Source organism: Athene noctua, chromosome Z (assembly GCF_965140245.1).
Source record: "Athene noctua chromosome Z, bAthNoc1.hap1.1, whole genome shotgun sequence".
NCBI classification, from domain to species: Eukaryota; Metazoa; Chordata; class Aves; order Strigiformes; family Strigidae; genus Athene; species Athene noctua.
In genome coordinates, this window is record NC_134077.1 from 62,723,897 (window position 1) to 62,747,745 (window position 23,849).

Below are 23,849 nucleotides of genomic sequence, written 5' to 3' on the forward strand. Positions count from 1 at the left end.
ATTTGTGAAGTCAGTCTGAAGCAGCCTTTACATGCACACATTAGAAAAAAGCGTTGTGTTTCTGTATGTACCATGTATGTACATATAAATGACTGCACGGTTTTTGTTATCACATCACAACTGACAGCCAACATTGTACCAGCACCTTGCAAACCTGTTATGTTTACAAGTCTGTTAGTGCTTTCATTATACAACTGAGTTTTAAGGCTATTTATAACAGCTGTTTCACATTAGGCTTGAAACTTTGGCATACAAGTTCCCAAATCACATGCAGTCCCACTTTGATTAGGAACTAGAGGGACAAAGGAGACAAAATGGCTCTCACTTCTTTCTGAGTCCAAGAAATACCTATGGCAGCTTGGAATAAAACAGTTTTATACTGGAACTTCCTCACATTTCCTATTTGCAGCAAGTTCTCATGATTTTCAGCAATGCTCTTTCTAGTGCACTAGTGCTAATGCACTTTATAGTGCAATAGCAGTCTAAATTTGACAGGTTTTTGTACCATGGCCCTAGCACATGTAGTACCAGTGCTGTCATATTATTGCACTTGCTAGTTATGCCAAAGGACTTAACACTCACGAGACATCAAAAAGCAACCCTTCAGTCAAGAGATACAACCCAAGGATCTAGGCTGCCAGATACAACTTAAACTACAGAATCTGGATACATTTAATGAAACACCTAGATGTGCAGCAAATACTAGAATATCATATTTTAATGTTTGGAATCAGTCTGATGGAAAAAAAGAGGTAACTAGCATCACAGGAACAAAATTCTTAGCAGCCTTCCTGCAGAGATACACTTCTCAATGCTAATACTAAAAAATAAACCGCTGTTGTCTGAAGTTTATATGGGATCATTTTTAATTCTCTGACTATCAGGTATCAGACATCCAGAATGAAAAACTATTAAAAGAAAAAATAATAAGGCTGTCATACCCATTCTGATACCCTGTGGACTCCAGTGGTTTGACACAATATGGAAAATGAAATGACAAATCAGTTTTAAAGATATTTCAGAGAAAATACTAAGAAAACTTCACTTTCCTATGCTTCACATAAGCAGACAGCTATGGTAAATCAGAATTGCAGCATACTCCAATAAACTGCCACAGAAAGTCTACTTTTACTCTGTTTTCTAATTTCTCTTCAGCTCTGTTGCAGAAATGGGGCCTGTAGATTTGTTTGCAAGCTTTGACATTTTCATCCCCCAGAGATGGAGAAGACACTTGGAAAAAAACCCCACAATTCAATTGTAATGCCAGTAACAAGCTCTCCTTCTGGTTGGAACCCTTTAACTGAAGCTGCCATAGCATTAAGTGTTCACCTCTTCAGCAAGAAGCACGCAGAAGCTGAGAAACCCTAAAGATTTTCCTCCTCCTGCAAGGATTAAAGAGGGGGGAGGGAAGGAAAAGAAGCAGCAATTCAGAGTTTAAGGAATCAGCCAAGGAAAAGCAAGAAGGGAGATCACAAGCAGCAAGCTAAACTTCCCTCGGAAGTTTCAGTAGACTTGGTGTGCACTAACAGGGACTCCAGGGGAAACTCTGAGAAACAGACTGTTCTTAAAAAGCATCTTGGTCCTTCTCCTTCTAAGCAGTAAGGAAGCAGAGAATCTCAATAATGTATAACAGCAGGATTCCAGCAGATGATCTGACAGATTCAGCTGCAACAGAACAGAGATGTTGTGGCTCTTGACCTATCTTGGACATCTTCTCTTGAATACAGCTTCATACCCTTTCAGTGGAGCAATTAACTCACAACAACCACCCCTGCTGGTCACTAAAGCTTTTGCTCAACTGTTCTGTACTCTGTGTTAACTAAGCGTTAGAAGATGAAGGTGCCTCTGAGGGAGAATCTATTCAGTTAATATTTGGGTTGGAAAGCTATTTGCATATATGTTTTTATACCAGTCTGTGGTAGCTGCATCTTTCCATTCAGTCTGTTCTCTCTAAACTCCATTTTGGGTTCCCATATTCCTGGTAGGTTGCCTAGATCAGCATCCAATACACAGCTTGAGTTTTCTACCCAGGTGCTTCACTCTTTAGTTGAAGTAGGCTATGTCAGTCTTCCCCAAAAAGCTGCCAGAACTTACTAGTTAGTGCATAAAGACTCTCTAGGTGAGGTTGCACATACACTAGGTGCCAATGCATGGAGCATTTAATGAATAGATCTTTCTAGGAGCCCCCATGGGGGGGAAATACTACAAAATACTACTACTATCTCATGGCAATGTTTACAGATTGCAATCAAACATGAAGATCCCAGGCATTCTACGAACAACGGTGAAATAACAATGTGTGTGTCCAGGCACTAAGGTCATAATCTTGTAACTGGAAGTGTATGACAGCATTAATGAGAGTAATCAAGTGAACATTAAAAATCCCAAATACTAAAGGTGATTCAACTGCATAGGTGTCAAAAGAAATGCATCAACCAGAGACCACCTATTGTATCAACATGCACCACTAAAATTAAGCATTGATTAAGCAGATTTTGTATGCAGCATTACAGAATCATAGAACCATCTAGGTTGGAAAAGACCTTGAAGATCATCTAGTCTAACCATTAACCTAACACTGACAGTTCCCAACTATACCAGATCCCTCAGTGCTATGTTGATCTGACTCTTAAACACTTCCAGGGCTGGGGACTCCACCACCTCCCTGGGCAGCCCATTCCAACGCCTGACAACCCGTTCTGTAAGAAATCCTTCCTAATATCCAGTCTAAACCTTCCCTGGTGCAACTTGAGGCATTCCCTCTTGTCCTATAACTTGTTACTTGGTTAAAGACACTCAGCCCCATCTCTCTGTAAAACCTCCTTTCAGGTAGCTGTAGAGGGGGATGAGGTCTCCCCTCAGCCTCCTCCAGGCTAAACAACCCCTGTTCCCTCAGTCGCTCCTTGTAAGACCTGTCCATTGTTTGAATACCTGTGCATTGTTTTAATACTATTAATAGTCTGTTTATAAAATACTATGGGTTTGGGTGTGGGGTTTTTTTCCAGAGCTGACTTAAAAAACATCTGCTCAGTCTCCTCATTGAAGTTGCATTGTGATGAAACTATGGGCACCTGAAGTAAATAATAAGCAACTGGCTTTTCATATAGGACGGGCAAGAATTTTTACCTCATGTTCTAAGCTTTTTTACCACTATCACAACCTTTGACTCACTGTCTTCCTAAAAATGGGTTGGGGGTTTGGTTCTCCTCTGAACTTTTACATCACATTTTTACCTCTAATTTGCTAAGATATTTTCTCAGGGAGAGAAAAAAAAAAAAAAAAAAGGTGAACTTTAACATGAAGCTGCATTAGAAGAAGGCCACACGTCTGTACAGGCATTGTGACTACAAATCTGCAAAGTAACACCAAATACTGAAAATATTATACCTCCTAAAACAGAAACTGGTGTTAGAGACAACAGCTTGATATATGAAGAACCTGGAACAAAAAGATCCGCTGCTGTCTTCTCCTCTCCTTCATCTTCACTCGTGTCTGCCTCCTCCTGTGAGTCAACTTCTGGCTGTGCCTGAAAGATTAAAAAAAAGAAGTATCAGCACAAAAATTCTGAATCCTCATTATCTTTCATGATTCCAAGTGTCAGCCAAGTGTCAAAAATACCAATTAAATATGAAAAGTTCCCCATTACATGAATTTCACTCCATTTCATTAATTTGAAGCTGAAAGAATAAATGCTTTTCTTCAACCTAAATGAAAGCCAAAACTGGTTGATAAAAATCATATGGGTATGTAAATCCATATCTGTCACAGTAAAATTAATTTTGACACTTAGAGACAACGAATATGATTAAAACTTCATTTTCACTCTGATTCTTCTTCAATTAGAATAAAACAATATTTTATATTGGCACTTTAATATACACAGAGCATTTCTGATAGACATTATTTTTCTGTATTAGTTTTCAGGGTTTGAAAAACTTAACACTTCTTACAAGGCTTTCAGTGAAAACATATTTACTCATTTTCTAACAACTATAAAGCGCCAATAATACAGACCTATGTATTACTGTGAAAGATTTAGCATTGCAGCAGTGTTTAGAGATTGTACTCTTCTACATGAAACACATTTTTCATTTGTAAGGTTTATGCTGAACTCTTCTCCTTTATTTATATAAAACAAGTCCAGTTTTTTAATTTTGAAGTTGTTTATCCTGACCTTTTCATAATAGCCAGTTACAACATGCAAATGGAGCCAATCTTGTAGTAATGCAGCAAATAAAATCTTACAGAAGTATTTACTATGGCATAAAGTACCGATGGACTACTGATTATTGCCTAGTCTCTCTTACAAGGTTATTGTAAAAACAAAGTCACGTAGATGACCTTGTATGTTCACCTCCTTGCACTCTTTCATTTTGTAAGGTTATGGAGTCAGTTTATCAGATTGAAGTTCCAGAGTTTACCAACCCTCTACATGATTAAAAGCTTTCCAATAAGTACCTTGATTCCTTTCTGGCTGTCTTTATCTAAACAAAAAAGCAAAATGTTATGCTGTAAAAATTCAGAACAGAAACAATGGTAAAGTTTTCAGCTTATATCAAAAAACAGTACCTACTCTTCAAACTGGCTTACCCATTTCAGGAACAAAAACACTAAGCATGAATGTTACTGCAGTGGATGAAGCAGTAATCACAAGAACTGCTTAGTGTCAAGACTCAACTGCAATATTAACAGAAGAGCATAAAATGTAAATCAGATGATCAAAAAATAACCTGCTGATGTAACTAATGAAAGAAGAACCATTTTCCGACTGCTTAGACCTCAGCCTCTGTTTGTGCCTTTCTCCTCTCTGAAGTTCTAGTTATGTTAGGCATACATAATACCATTCCATTTCACCAGCAGGAGCTCATATTCCTTCTATGAGGCTCTGATGGTTGTCTAGTAGAGATGGCACAACACTTTGTTTCCCTTCCGAAAGGATACAACCCATGTCAGATGGAAGTGTCAGATGTCTTTGCTATTAAACATATAGCATTGCTACCTGTTCAGGAAGATGAAGAATTGTATGTTCTTCAGAGTCAAATGACGAGAGTGATTTATAGGCTGAAATGGCTACAACAGCATCCTAGAAAATTAATGGGAAGAAAAAGAAAAATCACAAGCACACATATGGTATGGCTACCTACTGGAAATGCCACATAGAAAAAGCCTATCCACTAACCACTGGAAAATACTTTAACATAATGATATTTTCCTGAGGTGTACTCTCAATTTATATATACAATTCAAACTAGCAAGACCAATTATCTGGGCTTGGCACCAAACATTCTGATCACTACACACCATTACTTCTGTGAAGGCAGTTTACTGTAGAAATATCCAAGCGATATATAAACTAAAATACTTCGGTTCCACCAACCCCATGATGATGATGGTCCAACATTTCTGCCGCATTACAATACCCCATTGAAGAATTGAGTTAGTTATCATAGATGCAGCTTTGTCGTGAATGCTTCACCATGTCAAGGGTGGAGTCTAACAGAGAAGTCAAACTAGCTTGTGTTACAATTCTTCTTGGGAGGGGCAGATGTTACGACCATCAGTTACTGCTTTTCACGTGCATTACACTGCTTCAAAAATGGTGTTAAACAGGCAAAGAGAAGAAGAAAACACTATTGTAAAATGAGATTGCTGATACTGACAACCTTGTGTTGACTGAAAGATATCAAACTCAATATCCAGCTGCTGACACCAGGAATTAACATTTTCAGTGGTATCACCTACCTTGTTTTGTGTGTTGTTCCAAAGGAAGCTGATAACTTGAGCTCTGAATTTCTATAAAAACAAACCAAACAGGCATTCAGATTTTCCTTAACCAGATAAGCAGCTGAAATAGAGGCCGTTACCTGAAACAAACTGCTGCCACATCTTCGAGCCAGGAAAGTGGAATGGGCACGAGTTTGAACTGTGGATATGTTCACATGTCCTCACATTCTGGGAGAGGGAAGTCTCTGATCAACCCTGCACTAGAATTTCTCATCTATCTCCCAGCATTCACTAATGCAAGCTAAAATTGTGAAACTGTGTGGAAATGTGCATTATGATTAACCTGAATTAGGCAGTGAGTTCAATTTAGAGATATTAAAAACAAGCAGGCACATTTAAATCTCATATATGAAGATACACTAAAAGAAGAGACTCATCTTAGCCTATGAGTACATACCTCATATTCATTTGTATTCACTGTTAATGAGGGAACCAGGGCAAACAATTCATTCAGTGCTTTTAAAATGGGAGGTCTTGTATCACAACTCAGCTTTGGTGACAGAGCGTTCCATGTAGAACGGATGCAAACAACCTGGAAGGAAAGTGGGAGACACCATTACTAACTGCAATCCTAACTTTACATTTCTTTCCAGCATTTGCCTTCTTTCTTCCTACTTGGAAACACGAATTAATATAGGGTTCATAAAAGAAAAAAGAAAAAAAGTATGTTAAAAATTCACTTGTATTAAGAGTCTCACAGTGTATTAATTGACATCATGCGATAATACTGCATAACACTTCACCAGATAAAGCAGCTACCAGTAGGAATAAATAGGATGCTGTTAACAATGCACATAAAGTTGTCAATGTATCCTCATATGAAACTTCTGCTCTACTTCACCTACTCACATTAGCTGAAAAACAAGCTGTGCCTGTGAGTTCAATAGGATGAAAGCAGAGGAAACTATGGAGGAAGCTAGGTTCCCTGGGAGCCCTTCAAAACAAAATGCCCTTAATCTTTAAACACAACCAAATCCAACCAAATTTGTAGAACAAAACTTCAGGAATCCAGAAATCACTGGGAAAATGTCAAACTAAAATAAACACTAGTACCACGGCTTCATTAGCTGTACTAAGCACGTCAGTTCTTAAAATTTACAGTGAGAGAAATCACTTCAACAAAACAAAGACATAAAAGAATTAGTTACCAGGAAATCAAAGATTATAGTAACAACATACTTTCAACTGTTAACTTACAAAAACTGTGAAACTGGTTTGAAAATCATAGAATTTATTTTTATTCTGTTAATAACGAATTTGAAGTCTTGGCATTTGCTTTCCAAGTCCTTAGAATGTAGTAACTTCAGCCTTTTAAATCTGCCTTTGCAGTTATACTAGAAACCAGAAAGTTACTGTTCACTAAATAGAAGATGAAATCACTTTCTGCAGTCCCAGCTAGTAGAGCCTCAAGAATAGAAGGCAAGAAGGGGGGGGGGGGGGGGGGGCAAAAAGCAACCACAACAAAATATTGGCAGGTAAAACCAGGAGTATTTACAGGCTTCCATGATACCAAGAATCCAGTATAAACCAGAGAAATAATGCTTTTTCTGTTTTTTTTTTTTTTTTCAGCTCAGGGGGGCAGTGTTTGGTTATAGCACAAATATACTCTAAAAATTAAAGTAACTTGTCATTGCACATAAACTTAGACACTCAGAGCAGCTTGCAGTGTATGGTTCTAAGGTTGGTATTTTCTCACAGATTATAAATCACTGGGAAAAAAAACACTAACAAAAAACTTAAATCCTCCAATAAAAAGCTAACACTTCGCATAGATAGAAGTCTGACCTGCTCTTTAATACCTATAGAAGGTAGGGAAGGCTGAAGAATTAAGTTCAAAATCTAACAGTACTAGATACATGTCCCCCAGTGGTTAGGTGGCAAGAGTATCAGGACGGAATTCTCATGGAAATCCAACACACACTGAGAAGCATTACAGCATGGTAAAAAGCATTCATTAGTCAGTCAAGAGATCTGAATATTTTAAAAATTATTTATGCCAGTAACAGAAATCTATATGCGATTCTGTCAGCTGTAAAGGGGGGTGGGTGGGGTGGGGGGAGTTTTACAGCTTTTTTCTTACAACTGAATGGTTTTAATAGCACCAAACCATAAACCCTCTCTCCACTCACATTCAGTGTTTGATAAGTAACTGCAAAACTCTTGGGCTTTTTTGCCCTAGTCAACTATGACTTCTGGGGCTCACAGATATTACACTTGAATAAAAAACAAGAACCAAGTGCACTATAAAACATATTTACAGCAACCTCTGTATTACAGTGCTGTTTCACAGAAAACATGAAAATACTGGCTCTATTTATCAAGTCAGTAGCTAGTTCACTCTCATGTCAAGCTGTCTGGAAGAATATTCCCGAGACGTACTTCAGTTTTCAGATTTCAGTTCAAAAAAGCCACTCCACTTTTTGCCTAGTTTTAAATACATGAACAGTCCTACTGAATACAAGATCACTTCTTTTGCTTAAGTTCATTATTATCCTTAAGCTCTTTACTTAACTATTCTTAATTCCAAGTCAGGAGTGTCTGAAACTGTTAAGCAATGTGTCATCAAGGCACTTGAGATACTGTGCCTGGACTCAGCGCCACACATATTTAGTACAAAATTTTACAGTACAGAGAGAAAAGAGTAACCTTCTGGGTCATATGAAAGGACAAGCAAGCATGTGTGGAGAGCTTTTTGGTAGAAAATGGACACCTCGGCTCGACTATGTCCCTGATTGAAGAATAAAGAACTGGAGAAAGTTGGCAGCTGTGCAACAAGAAAATGCAGTTGCAGAACAAAAGAACTGATAACCAGGATGTCAACATTAGAATTAGTCTTTTAGCTTAGCCAACCAGTGTATAGGCCAGAGTGCATAGACAGCAAATGCACAGTACATTATAAGGTTATTACATTATAATAACGCAGCCTAACGTGTGCTCAATGACACAGCTCTGAAGGTAGTATAAATTCTCAGTGTTAGGAACATGTTTACACAGTACACAGAGTCCATGTCTCCGTCTCCTCAAGCATGCACCGGCGTTTTATTTTGCTGAAGCTTTGGAAGAAAGTGAAGGCTTTTTTGTCTTCTAGATGAAAAAAAAGAATACTCCCAGGAGAGTTGTACAGGTTGTTAGAAAAGCATTTTGATTTCTCCAGACAGAAGGTCCTCCTGAAATAAAGGGATCACTCCTGTGCAGCAGTATGAGAGCTGAAACATGAGATTTTTTTTTTTCTCTTTTTCCTAGTGTTGCAATTCAGCACAGCATGAATACGGTAAGTACAGAGGGACTTTTTTTGAAATCTGCAAGCAATAACATCCAAATGAAAAAACTGGCACTGTTCCACTTGACCCAGAAGTTTGTGACGCTCAGCTTTGTTTCCAAACAAAAGCTTTGTTTTCCATTTGTCTCCTCACAAATGTGAATACTTTCACTTAGGGATGCTAAGGAAGTCCTTTTTGTCTACTGCTTGTGTTCACCACAGCATTTTATGAAGAACAGCAGCGTAAAGAAGATTTCAAGCTGAGCTGTGCTTACTCTCTAGGTTGTTCTTCCAAGTCTGAAAGTGATTTGAATAATTTTATACACATTGGAAATTCTTTGGACTGTTCCTCACACCAATACAGAAGGTTTTAGAAATCTATGACTTACAGAGTCAAGGCAAATGACCTTTTTCTCACCTTCCAACCCGATGAAAAGCATTCAAGAAATAAGCATCAAGGGAACAAAATGAAACACCTGTTTTCAACTTCAAATCCATTCACAGCTAATACCCCTATTCCCTCACCTCATTTCTCCTTCAGGAGTAAGGAAACAATTTACACTGCAAAATGAGCTCAAACTTACCAGTTTAACTCATCTACCCTTTTGATAGTCATGTATGCACCTTCGCATTCTTCCATTTACTCTCAGATTAGTGTTTTGTCTTAAAAATTCAGTTATTTCACTATTTACTTTTGATTCCTTTCCCATAATGTTGTCCCTTAAGTGGGGTCATCTACACAGTGTGCAATATGCCAATATACACACAGAGTAGAGGTATTTATTTATTCCATGTCTACGCAGAGTGGAGTGTTAGCTGGTAATTCCACAAAGCTAGCACACCACAAGAAGAACTTCAAACTACATGAATACAAGTTTACTGTAGTGACCGTTGGTTAGTTTATCACTTTGTCCTTCATTGGTTAACAACACACCTTATCTCAATTTGAAGTTACAGTACCCTTTAAAAATTCTGTGCAAACTCGAAGTGGAGGAGGATGTCTCCTTGGTCTTAAACTGGAGTCAGTAGTCACAGTCTTCGCCCCGCCCCTTTATCTTTTCCCCAGTTATTGTTGATTTTCTCCTCAAGACAATCATCCATCTTATGGCGCCTCTTGGAGTAGGATGTTCCCCTCCTATCAGTCTTTTTAACATTAACCAGACATGCATTGTTTATATGAAGCTGGAGTAACTCACTCCCTTATCTCCAGGTTCCTTCTTTTGATCACAGCACTCTTAAATCAGTGATTTACTCTGTCATTGTTCTATTTACAAGTTTAGAATTGCAGAATAGAAAATTTCCTAGGGACATCAGTAAGTCCTAGAGTAACAAGCAACCACTAGATTGACGATGCACAATATCTATTCATCATGCTGGTCATCTTTTTGTATGCTTATGTATTTGTATTCAACTCCCAAAGCTCAGACTGAACCTTAGAATCTCCAGTGAAAAGATCAGCTTTTGTTGTGCAGGTAGGGCACAGAGATTTCAAAAGCCAGTTTCACCACCTGTTACAGTGATTATTTGCTGAGCAATACAGGGATATTGCTCCATATCCACCCCTTCTGGCATAAGGCTTACCAAGTTTTTTTTTTTGTTTTTTGTTTGGGGTTTTTTAAACCATTTACTGATGCTCTTTATTAGGTATATCAAAATCATGTCAACATTTACCTCTAGAACTAATGCACGTTTGAGATGAAAAAGGAGTCATCCATGTATCAATAAGCCTGTGTTCAGATTCTCCACATGCTCAGGAAGACATCACTGTATCGGGTCACATCATTTAGGATTAGTGTTCAGAATGTTTCTAAGGGATAGAAATTATAATGCTGCCATCAGTGATATCTTCTGTATTCATCCTACTTTCTATAAAGTTGAAAGACTATCAGGTTGTAACTGCTATCTAGGTATTCACCATAGCTTAATCAACTCTGTATAGTGAAGAAAATGATAACATTTACACCATTATTCTAATTATAGCACAGCAATGAGATATAATTGGGTCTGCTTAGCTCCTCCCGTCACTGAAATTGGGAATAAACCTCTTAACATCAATGTAGCATTAAGAAGCAGGCATTCTCTTTACTGCAGCGCTGGATGCAGAGGAGATCACTTCACCTAATGTGCATACCAAAAGACAAAGGCACACTCATTATATACATTTTTAAAAATTAATACTTGTGTAATTCCCAAGAAGTACTCACTTATTTCCACAGAATCTAATGTATATCTTAAATACCTGCCTGTTTCCAGGAAACCTAATGTATACATTGTCTACGCACACAGACTTGCTTATCATGTCAGTACAAAGCATACTGAATTGGGGAAGGGTCGCTCTTAGGCACGCAGGCCTGCTTACCTTGTCTGTACGGAGCTTATACAAAGGGGCCTGTTATTGGTATATTAACTAAATTGTTTAAGTTTTTTGTATCATTCCTGGATACAAATAAGCCTCACCTGGCTTATTTTCACCCTTAAACATCTGCTCAGTGAACAGTTAGTACAACATCTTACATTTCTAGGCACTGAAAAACATCTGTAAGATGCTCAGCCAGTGGTACAGTCCTAACAATTATACAAAAATCCAAAAAACAGCAGTCAAGTTCCACAGGAAGATTGACTAGACCGTATTATTGGTATTAAAACTTTCTCATTTCTCCTTGTGAGATTTTCCAGTTGTCCTAATTCCCCTGCAGTGTTTGGCCAAACCTCACATTGCTCCCTGTGGAGAATTTCACTTTTCAGATTTTGCCACTAAATTAATTCTTTCTCGAATTCATCTGTTGCTATGCCTTTCAGATTTCAGGCTCCATTGCAACAAAAAATGTGCAAAAAACTACAAAACCAAAAAAAAACTCAAACGCCCCCCCCCCCCCCCCCCCCAACAACAACAAAACAAAGAAAAATACCAAACCCATGACATTGCAGACTTGGAACCAAAGTCTAAATTAAAAAGAAAAAATAATGGCAGATCAAGGTATGAGGTATGAGTATGTATACTCAGTCTTTTAAAGGCGAAAAGATACCAGAACTTCAAGGCAAAATTCTTTCTTAAACAACCAGAACAAATGCCATGAAAATTTCTTGCAGGTCTATGAAATTAAAGCAAAACAACAGAAGACTCAAAGAGAAATACAAACCCATCTATGTAATGAAATAAAATGAATGGATGTTTATGAACATATTCCACAGACATTTAGACAGTTTTAGAGTTATTCTGCACTGAAAAAAATAGCATGCTTGGTACCACTGAATTCAAGTAATTGCTAAATTAAGCAGTCACTTCAGCGAGTGCAAAACACATTTTGAAGTGCAGTTTAGAACATGAAGATGCCTTCTGAGCTGAATCCATTTTATGACTAGCAAACCCATGAGTATACTTCTATGGTAATGACCAGTGATGGCTAAAATAACCTAATCTGGTAACATTCCAAAAGAAAATTATGCCTCTCTTTCTTATCTTTCAAAACACACTTCAAGAATAAGAAAATACCTCTTCCAGTATTCACAAAACCAGAAATATTTATTAGCACTCTTTAAGTTCTTACTAAAATTAATCTAGAAATTTTAACTTTGTAATGAGCTAGTCGTCTGCAAACAGAAAATACACCTTGTATTAATATGCAGAGAAACAAAGTTGTATATTCATGGGGTCTCATCTGATACTGCCGTTTAGGAAGACTACAAAATGATAAGCTAGGCAAGAACATTTCATTCCATTCGTTCCTATAGTATTGCACACATTCTCTAATTTCAGCTAACAGGTGAAAAAAGGCCGTGAAAAAACCAGGCAGCAATCTAACAGAAGTTTCAGATTTAGTACATATGCATACCACACTAACCAATGGCACTTTGCACTCTGTGATAATTGTTTGGAACAACTAGATGTATTAGCATTTTCTCTGTTAAACCCCACAGCAGATGGAGCTAAGTGAAATCTGCAGGAACAACATCTATCAAATATCTTTTTATCAGCTACACTGAAACAACACAATGATTTTGGACTACATATTTGTTACACCAAAAATACTGACGCTTCATTAAGCCACACATAAACAACTAGAGTATTACAGCAATTATATGCTATAATATACAGTATTCCACTGAGGACTGTTTTTCACACACATTCATGTACATATAAGATCATATGCACTAAGTGCAGTACTACTGCCATACAGGATCCAGTGCTTAGCAGACTGTAGTATTTCAGTAGTTTTGTTAACACCAAAATACTTCCACTATAAAATAAATTTTAATGTTTTTTTTTCATTTCACAAACAGAAAGGATTTATTTTCTTTACTGGATGTATAAAATATTCATACTACTGGCATAGATTATATTAACATACCACTGATTTAAAATCAATTGATATATGTCTATCTTGAGAAGTGAAAGTCCAGCAGAAATTTAATTTTTCTACTGGCTAAAAGAAACAGCCCATGTTTTCAAAAGAATTTCCAAACACTAAACATTTTATTGAAGAGTATAAGCATCATTTCCTTGCAGAAAGATGCATTCTTCTGTATAGCAATATACATATGCAGCTTTTGTCTGTTCTGGTTTTGTAACCAATGACTTGCCAGTCTCTAGCATGCTCAACATATACTGCAATGTCTTACTATACTGCAGCTGACAACATGCCATCTCAGCCAGGATCAGAGCATACCAAACATAACACACAGTCCCAAAATACACCAAGTCTAACAAGTTGTATCACTTGAGAGATTAACTCCTTAAGGAAGAAAAAAGATGGATCATAATAACAAAAAATGTAAAGATTACATTCACATTTTTTTGTATTTTCAGCCTTTCACAACCAAATGTTTTCATTTCCTCACACACCATTGCTCTTGTATTATTATGGAGAACAAAAGGTAAACAACACAATTTTATTTGTTTTCCTGGTATTTGTATATAGGGGGATTGTTTTCAAATAAAAGGAGATTCAAACAAAGGAAAGTGCTTTAGCCATCAAAAAATTTTGGCAGTGAAATTTCAGACTTCACCCTTTATCACAATGCTGCCAGTATCTAAAGCCCTAAAGGGGGGTGGGGGAATTAAAAAGAAACTTCGATTTGGATGAGGTTTTGAGGTACTGGCCAGGCACTGAGACAAAATTCCAGATGGCGTGATATCAGTTAGTTGTCCAAAGGTGTGCAGCTCCAGTGTTACACAGATTACACTCAAACTGAAGGCTCAAGTCATGCAGAACACTGACATGCTGACAGGACTGTGCAGCATGAAGGGTCTTAACTGTGTGACAGAACAAGGCTGCTCTTGTCTAAGACATTCTCCTGTTTTCTCAGGACCTCCACTGAACACAGGATCATCTTCACCACACTCACATTAAATAGCTGTGCACAAAGCTAAATTAAGAGCCAGTGGAATTCTCCAAAACCAGTGTTTTCTCAGATTAGAAAGGCACACATTATTCTGGCAGATGATTAAAAAGTCCTGAGGAACTGCTCGCATTTCTAGGATCTATGACCACAGTGGGAACAGACTGTTCTGAATTCAAACCACACTCCACAATCAATTCTACACAGTAACAAAAATAAGGATCAGCCTGTATCAGACTCTCTATTCAATGAAAAACTGCAAATTATCATAGTTTGAGTAACAGTATTTTCAGTTCAGTGGTGTTCAATAAGATAATCACAATTTTGAGACACTGAGCAAGTTTCTTTCGGCATTTCTGACAAAATTAAAACTCTCCTACTATGTGATGGTTCTCATCTTTTAAGAGCACCTTCAATTTGATGGAAATCCTGAAACATATCAATGACACCCAGGATGTTTCTGCTTTTGCAAGGAACACTTGCAACAGAGTTGCCAGGCTAAAGCATGTGGTCCTAATAAAATGGCACTCCAACAGCTGCCAACTCAAACATGAAAACTTAATTCAATAATCCAAGTGTCAGATCTAAAAATTGGGACTTTTTTTCTGGTGCTTTGAAATTAAGGTGGGAATGTTTGAAAAATTATGTTGCTGCATCCAGAAATCATAAAATATTAGCATTTTGGAAATTTTAACTCTTTAAGAACGCAGAGGGGAAAGTTTTCTAAATATCAAAAGGTAACTTTAAAATAGTGCAGCTTTATGTGTTTCAGTTCTCATTGGATGCCTCTTATACAAACACATATTCTTCAAATGATTATATTCTCTTTTGTTGCAATATAAGGCATGTTTACTTTGCATGCTTCCCAAACAAAAATAACACACTGCCCTTGCATACTCAGTTAATAGCATGGGAGCTTGCAGGAAGTAACTTTTTTCTCATTTTAAACATTGCTGATATTAAGAGTAGAAGAAAAAAAATTGGGTTTTTTGCTACAAAAGGACAACAGAACCAATATGAGTTCATTCAGGTTGTTAAACTTCAATTTTAAATTAGGACAGAAAGAAATTAATTAGAAGTAGTCAAGGACAGGTTTGGAAGGAGAGATTTGTTAAGATGGATATGTGTGTGTATTTTTTGTCTTAACTACAGAAATAGTGCAGCTTGGAATATGCCACAACTTAGTAACTTTTGCTGCATTCTGAGAAAAAGGAGAATTTACAGTATACCTCACCTGTCCAAACACTGCTGAGAACTAAAGACTTGTTTTTAAAGCCGATCTCATACGACTTCAGGCTGGGTAATAACCCAGATACACTTAGTGAACTGATCTGGAGAACGAACATGATTTAACCTGGCTAAACATCATCTAGTACACAATAAATGCAGCAGCTAGAGGATATTAAAACCACCACTGAGCGTAGCTGTGCATTCTGGCTGTCATTCATTAACGGACTTCAATCTCAGTTGCTGTAACACTAAATTTCATTAAAAAAATATTTTTTAACTCTTACAAGGTTAAGACTGTAGAATTCTTTTGGCTCCTTTCAGAACGACTTTTCTAGACTCGTAACATAAAGGTAGTCCTACTGAAAACCTCCTACCTGTACTGTGAACCAATGGAGAAGGGGAATGGGAACAGCAGGAAAGATAGGAGAGTGGTACTTTACACACAAACTTTTTAAACATAAAGAAAAATGTTACATCTTGACATGATTCCCTTTTGGAGGAATAGGTGGCTGTGACACACGTAGTGAAATTTCTCTGCTAGTCATGAATCCCCAAGGAAAAGCCCTATGATTCCAGAGTCACTGCTCAGCTGGACAAAGCTGTCCTCTGAAAATGCAATATACTCTAGAAAATTAGTAAGATAAGAGAACTTTATGACACTGATATGCCAATTATTATTTGCAGAAAAAGAATCAATGACAAACAGAAAATATATGTTCACAGATCTAGACACACTAGTGTCATACTCTCATAAAAGTTCTTTTTAAGTCTGTTTTCATCTTTATGTTTTGAGGTTTTTTTTCCATTCTGGGTTTGTTCAAATTGACGTATGGTTGTCATCTTGAGATATTAACAGTCATATAACTTACAAACTCTCAGAGCTTCTGGTACAGTAAATTTTGTTTTACATTTGTGTTTTCTTGTTATTTTTAAAATTAATTTGAAAATAGTAAGCTTACTGCTGGACAAAGCACTGACCGGAAATGTATTTGCTAGAGGGGAAGAAACAAAAGCATAGTTTTACTCCTGTCAAGGACAGAAAAAGCACTCTTGCTTCAGGTGACCTACTGCCTGAAGAGGGTGAGAAAAATCATGGGGAAAAAATAGGGAAAAGCAACATTTAAATCAAATTTCACTTCTGATCTGGGCGGGGCAAGTCAGAGAAGCATATAATTTTAAACAGTATTTCCTCTGAGACAAACATCCATTCATACCAAAACTCAGCACGGTTGGTGCACCAAATCTATCACATAATCCTTGATACAGAGAATAACTTAGGTTGAAAGGGACCTCTGGAGGTCACCTAGACCAACCTACTCCACAAAGGAGGTCCAACTGGATTAGGCTACACAGGGACCATTTCACTTGCTTTGAAAAGGAGAAATAGTGACTTTGTAACAGTTGTAAAAGAATAGATACAAAAATTGTTTGTAACATTTCTTTTTATGGTTGTTTGGGTTCACCCTTATATGTAGGTATCATAACCTCTTCCAGTTGAAGTAAATTACAAGATTCCTCTCCTTTTGGGTGGATCATGAACTACAACACTTTCATAACAACAGCTCTCCAGCCTTTAGGTTGTGGTTGGCACAGCTGTGATCATAGTGCTGCAGCCATCATCTTACAGCCTATATGTTTTCTATCCTAAAATAATAGATCAAATGGGCTTTTCTTCTTGGTATTTTGAAGTCAAGATACATTCATACTGCTCAAAACTTCCAGCACTCTGAAAAAATGACAAGCAGAAATGGGGTCTTCAAATAACCTAGAAAACACAGCTGGGAATCAGTCTCATTTAACACCTTTCTAAACAACTCCACCACCTCTTAGCAGCTTTAACATGTCTTCATAGGGTATGCACAACAGAAAAAAGGATGCCCCAGTACAACTGCAATTCTTATTAAAATAATCTAGTAGGTTAGCAGAAATACAAACCAGATTCCTCAGTCTGTCACTGTACCAAAATCATCCTTTTGAACTATTTGTCTTCCTTTCTAGCTTTTTGGTAAAACCTTAAAACTGAATCAGTATATCCAGACAGTAAACAAGTCTACATATGGTATTCATCATCTGTTGCAGAGCAGCTCCACATATATCCTCAAACTACAATTAGGATAAAACCTATCAGAAACTTTTTAGAACGTGTAATTGCAGCAAAACCCAACAGACACATCCTCTACTGCAGTGTTATACTTAACAGCCAGCTACAGAAACACCTGCAACTTGAAAAAACAGAAAGGGCATATCACTGCTTTGCATAAGTGATTGTCCTGGTTTGAGTGAGTGGCAGGGTTTTTTGATAGCAGCAGAAGGGGCTACAGCAGTGGCCCCTGTGAGAAGCTTCCTGAAGCTCCACCAGCTCCAAATCGGACCCGCCTCTGGCCAAGGTTGAACCAATTAGCAATGATGGCCACGTCTCTGTGATAACCTATCACAGAGAACCTGAGAGGAAGAGTTGAAGTTGTGAGGAGCTGTGAGGAAGACAACTATACGAATACTGAGGTCAGAGGAAGGATGGAAGGAGAAGGAAGTGGGGGAGATGCCAAAGCAGAGACTCTCCTCTATCCTGTAGTGAGAGAGCAGGGCTGCCACCCACGGAGGGTCTACTGTGGAGCAGATGCCAATCTGTGGCATGTGAGGGGACCCACGCCAGGACAGGTGACTGCACCTGAAGAAGGCTAGGACCCTGTGGGAAGAAGCCCCTGCTGTTGCAGTTCAGCACTGGGAGGACCCACATACCCATGAGAGTGACTCATGTCGGAGCTGGTTTGTGGGGGACTGTCTCCTGTGAGAGGGAACCCCGTGAGAACAGGGGAGGAATGTCAGAAGTTCCACTCCAATCCTCAAGGTGGAAGAAGCGGCAGGACTGACCACATCCCCCTTTCCCTGACTTCTGCACCTTTGAGGGGAAGGAGGTAGAGCTATTGGGAGTAAAGCTGAGCCTGGGAAGAAGGGAGGAGTGGGGAAAGGGGTTTTCAATATGCAGTAATGTTTCCCACATCCTACTCAGTCTGTTAAGTGCTGTTGTTGTTAGTGTCTGTATTAAATTTATGTTCTTATTTTCTTCTCCTAATGAGTCTGTCTTTTGCCTGTGCCTCAATGGATAAAGTAATCCCTCTCTGTCCTGATCTCAAGTTCCTGGGCCTTTTGCTTTTCTCCTTCCCAGCACTGGTGGGGAAGGGAGGACTGAGCAGCTGCATGGCACTCAGTTGCCCTCTGAGCAGAAATCATGACAGGGCTACACAATGTGACTGACCAAAAAACCCCTACAATGGAAGAAGGCTCAGATGGACAAAGGTGATGTGCCCATGAAGCTCAGACAATAATGGGTGGGATTGACCACAGGTGTTGCAAAGAAACTGACTCAACACAGAGAAGACCTTTGTATTAGATATACAGCTATAAACAGTTCAGTGGATTAACTGATGGTATAAATATTTCTCCCCAGTTTGTTAGAAGAGTGTCCCTGAGTCAGTCAAATCAGCATATGGGGGAGTCAATGTGTGGTTCAGCCCAACAGAGTATAAAAACTAGACAGCCAACAGAAGAATTTCAAAGAGAGCAATGGGCTTGAGCTGGCTTCAAGCTATATATTCCTTCCTGGCAACCGGCGACATTCAGCATTGTGACACTGAGCATATTATAGAGACAGGTAATAGGAATCATAGTGGTATTGTGATTGAATTGTATATTGCAATTATGATACTTTGCTAAGTGTAATTTAGATTTGTATTGTGATTTCACTATATTATGTATCATACTTTTGAATCAGAAATTCTGGGTAACAGCTATCTTCAAATTAAGTCAATTTGATATTTACATATTACATCCTCCATGCACAGAATATCTAAAATAACCTGTTCAGAGAGTATTGGACTCTTGACATACACTGTGAAACAAAAAATTACCCTGGCTGCCCTGTCACTTTTGTGGACAAACATGATCTAGGAATAAATTAGTAAATAAAACCACTTCTTTTCAAAACACATTTTGCCCAATACTCCAAAACCAGCTGACTCGACAACATGACTGGAGCTACAGAGGCAGAAGCGCTACTATTAATCCTGAGGATTAACAGCTAAATCACTCCTCAATGCCATTTCCACAGTAAAAAGTTTGGTCATGATTGTTCTGTCTACAGAGTATGTCCACATTCAAATTCAAAACGCTTACACTGAAATTTCAGCTACAAAGGGGAATCCTTTTTGTGGACACAAGCAGTTTTCCAGGTTCTACTAACAGAGAAGCACTTGGAGCACAAGTTTCCTTAATTTATTTTGTGTCTGCAATGAATCCAACATGAAGTTGAATACCAAATGGGAGAAGTACCATGCAAGTTAAAAGCCACTGTTAGTGTTTTAAATTACAATGTTTAAGATAACATTTATTAAAATTATGTCATATTGTGTGCTCTGAAGAAAATAAAATTTTCCTAAACTTAGAAAAAGTACTAACTTCTCCACCTAAAATACACTGATAAATTTAGTCTTCCTGAGGCTATTGCCATACACCATTTCTTATAAAAAGTGCAATTGTACTAGCTATCTTACTAGCAAAACCAGAAGACAAGATCAGAATTCTGTTCCAGCCTTGAGAAAAAACCCAAACGGTCAAAATACATAAAATGGCAAAGCTTGGGAATACAAAAATAAGGAGAAGAAGAGAAGAAAACAACATGGTAACATGGACTAGACTACACTAGTATGTCACATATCCTAATCAAATGACAGAAAAAGAAGTTGCCACTGTAGTGAATGTTTCCAAGATGACAAGAGGTTGAGTGCAGAGGCAGGTACAGAAGGAGGAACTGCTTGTGACTAGATGACCTTTAAAAGGTCCTTTCCAACTCAAACCATTCTATGATTCTATGATATAACACAATGTATTCATAAGAAGAAAAATTAGATTTACATTGCTACAGTATCTTTGACATTTCCAGCTTTCAAAAACCAGAAATCACACCAGTGATGACAATGCACTGAAATGGATTTTGGTAGCTGACTTGGAAGTGGAGGTGATAACATGATTTTCATTCAGTGAGGGCATTAATGACACAATTCAAATGGGAAAAAAAAAAAAAAAAAGGTAGCATCAGCACTTCTAGGAGCAGTAGCAGGTAATTGGGGAAACAAGTAAAATGACAAACATTCTGACACTGAGTCACCAGACCAGTCAGACTGAATGCAGGCCAATAGGGTTCCCAAGTCAACTTACCTTATTCACTCATTCAGTATGTGCAAACACATTTACGCATAGAGACTTCATCCTGGGAGCCTGGCAGCTCCCTTCAACAGTAAATCTGAACAGGTAAGGAACTGGACCTACACTATGGGCTTAAGAGTTCAAATAGAAACGATTATGTTAACTACATAAAAGGTCAAGGATATAAAGTAAGGCAAAAGAAAATTAGGAGTAAATCAGATCCAAGAAAGTAAAACTGGCAGAAGCTTGAGTCCAGGAAGAAAGTAATGGTCCTCCAGTAGTATTTCATCACACACCCACCATTTTAACAACAGTTTTTAAGTGTACACTGTTTAAATAATATGCAGCTTTATAATTCCTACTAACTCACGACTACATAATTTGTTCTCACACAACTTTTCAGTTCATTATTATTACTCTGTTACGCTGGTTTATTTTCAATCAATAAAAGAAATGTAGACTGAGAGAATAAAGAGCAAAAAAACACTTCCACAGAAAGCTTGGAAAGGGGTTGTAAACACTATGCTTAGCATTTTCATACTTGAATGTTTCTTGGCTTGCATACAGTACTTGGTAACATGAAATCAATTAGATGCTGGGATAAATGGCCTCATAGGAAGTACACAGCTTCTGTTGAAATCACTGGAAAAATAATCAAAATATTTGCCCAGAGATAGGAAATGTGGCCTGGTAATATGTGTTTGTTTTACATTTCCGACGTGCAAGTCACTGCGCTCTATTCATTAAAGCCTTTTTGTTACACCTACCAAAAGAATAGGAGAGGGTGGGGGGGAATGCTAGCAAAGGGCATCATTACAAACAAACATAAATTCGAAAAAAGAGAAGCTAGATTCCATAAACCATGAATTAGTGAGCCATTCCTGTAAGTCCCTCAAAAGCTAAGCTAATACTCTTAATGCTATTCATATGGTACCTACTTTGGGTAAAGCCATTACATTTACACAACGCAATTACTGCAAGCAACAAAATGGAAAAATGCTCTTTCACAATGTTCAACCGAAAAAATGAAAATCTATGTTAGAGCACATTTTATTACAGTATTACTTTTACCTCAGCCTTTCTGAGACTCTCAGAGCTTTGAGAAAGCCACATGGTGTATAGGGTTCCATCATCAACTATGTCAACCCTATACATACGAAAACATAATTCATTATACTAGTGCAGTTGACTGAAAACTAGGTGCTTGCTAAAATCCTGCACCTAAGCAGCTGCACATGGAAAAGATGAGATTAAATCCCTTTCCCATGGTTAGCTATTGAGACAGTAGCAAAGAGAGAAAGCAGCAAAACAAAATCCTCTGACCAACCTCTATTTACACCCTTTAAGGTTTCTGCAATACAAACTAGAGTCTAAATACTAAATAAGGGACAGGTTGCTTTATTTAAACCAAACAGTTACCCAATTTACCAAAGCACAACAGAATTCTCTATTAAAGTTTTGGTATACCTCAGTGGCAAATTTCATCGCCCAAAACATTACACTGGCATGAAGTTAGGGAAACAAAGCAAGCTGAGGAAGGTCTGTAAGAATTAGGACAGGAAAAATTGAAACCTGTCCACAAAGTGATTCTTTCCTTCCCTCCTTCCACCCTAGGTGCTGGGAGTGGTCTCAGCTTTCCACTTCTCACTTCCTATCAGGTACACTATGTGAATGAGACCCAGCTGGGCAAGCCAGTAAGAACGTATCAAAAATAAGATTATTTACATACTTTTCAGCCAGGGTTATTTGCCAAACAGCCATTCTTTTCAAATCTCAAGGAAAAATGCATGAAAGGATGACTTTGGAACAAACTGCAATGCTGGCCTAAAATTCCAAGCCACGCACACTGAAGGGTTGACCTGCTGTAGTAGAAGTTCATAGTACAACTTCCAGGAACAATTAACTGATGTTGGAAGAGAGGAATTAAATGTCTCAGAAGAAAAAAGAAATTCTGCAACAATCCAATGTACTTTAAAAAAAAAAAAAAAAAAGCAAACAAGGAAAAAAGTCCATAATCCACAAGCAAAACATGAGACACAGGGACAAACCAATTTAATCTTACCTCAGCCTCACAAAGTGCCTGAAGACCCTGTAACACTATGGCAGCAGGTGAAGCTTGATCAGGTTTTGTGCATTCATTTAATACCTGGCAAATTGCAGCCAACATATCTGCTCCATGCTGGTATGGCCTAAAGGAAAATAAAAATGAAGATACAAGGCAATAATCATGCATACACACAAGTTCTATTCTATACACAAAAATTCATTAAGTACTGGTTCTGTTTAAGTGACAAATAAAACAAACTGAAATTGGGAGGGGAAAACAAGATCCAAGGGAGGATATGATAGAGGCTGAGTGACATGGTGACGTGGAGAATTAAACCAGCAGTCAATCAAATTCCAAATAGAAGATGACCAATTGGTTAAGCTATGGAAGTTTTTGTCCAAGGATGTTGTATATGCAAAAAGATTACATCATTCAAGAAATGACTGAGAAGGAAAATCCAGGTGTGCTATTAAAGACATTATTTGCTTCCTTGTTGTGGTTTTCTGTAACTACTCACTACTGTGTATTATTGGACACTCTGGCAGCAAAAGACTTTTGGCCTTCTTACACACCACACAGGAACATTTTTCCAAATTTTTTGCTGCTGCAGTGACATATGACTCTCCTTCAATGACTGCATGGGCTGCTAGTTTGCTTTCCAGTCTTTTAGCACCATTCAGTTTAATTGGGGGATGGTGAGGAAGGTGTCAACTGCTGATTCAGCAGTTCCTCATACTGTTTCTGCGAGAACCTGGGGTAAACAGAACCTGGCTAGGTGATTTATATGCATGGAATGTTCAGGTTTCCTCTATTTTCTCTCACTTTCTTCCAAATAATTTCTAAATGAATGAAGAACATGCATACACCTGCACTCTAAGTACACCATTTACTTGGCAAAAAAAATACTACAGTGGCATTGAGATTATCTCTTGCTTTTTGCTTTTTAAAAATTTCTTTAAAAATGCTGTTTGGCAAAATTAAAGAAGA

The 23,849-nt window shown here is 37.9% G+C and overlaps 1 protein-coding gene across 3 annotated transcripts in view; it reads right to left on the minus strand.

The window, feature by feature from the left end:
• Window positions 1-23,849, minus strand: part of FOCAD (focadhesin) — a 141,536-nt gene that overhangs the window by 57,697 nt on the left and 59,990 nt on the right. For all 3 annotated transcript variants that reach the window (XM_074932293.1, XM_074932294.1, XM_074932295.1), the window contains 5 exons: window positions 22,878-23,004; window positions 6,182-6,316; window positions 5,743-5,793; window positions 5,000-5,083; window positions 3,388-3,526 (listed from right to left, as the gene is read on the minus strand). In XM_074932293.1, the coding sequence (XP_074788394.1) occupies window positions 3,388-3,526; window positions 5,000-5,083; window positions 5,743-5,793; window positions 6,182-6,316; window positions 22,878-23,004 (536 nt within the window). The remainder of the gene's footprint in view (window positions 1-3,387; window positions 3,527-4,999; window positions 5,084-5,742; window positions 5,794-6,181; window positions 6,317-22,877; window positions 23,005-23,849) is intronic.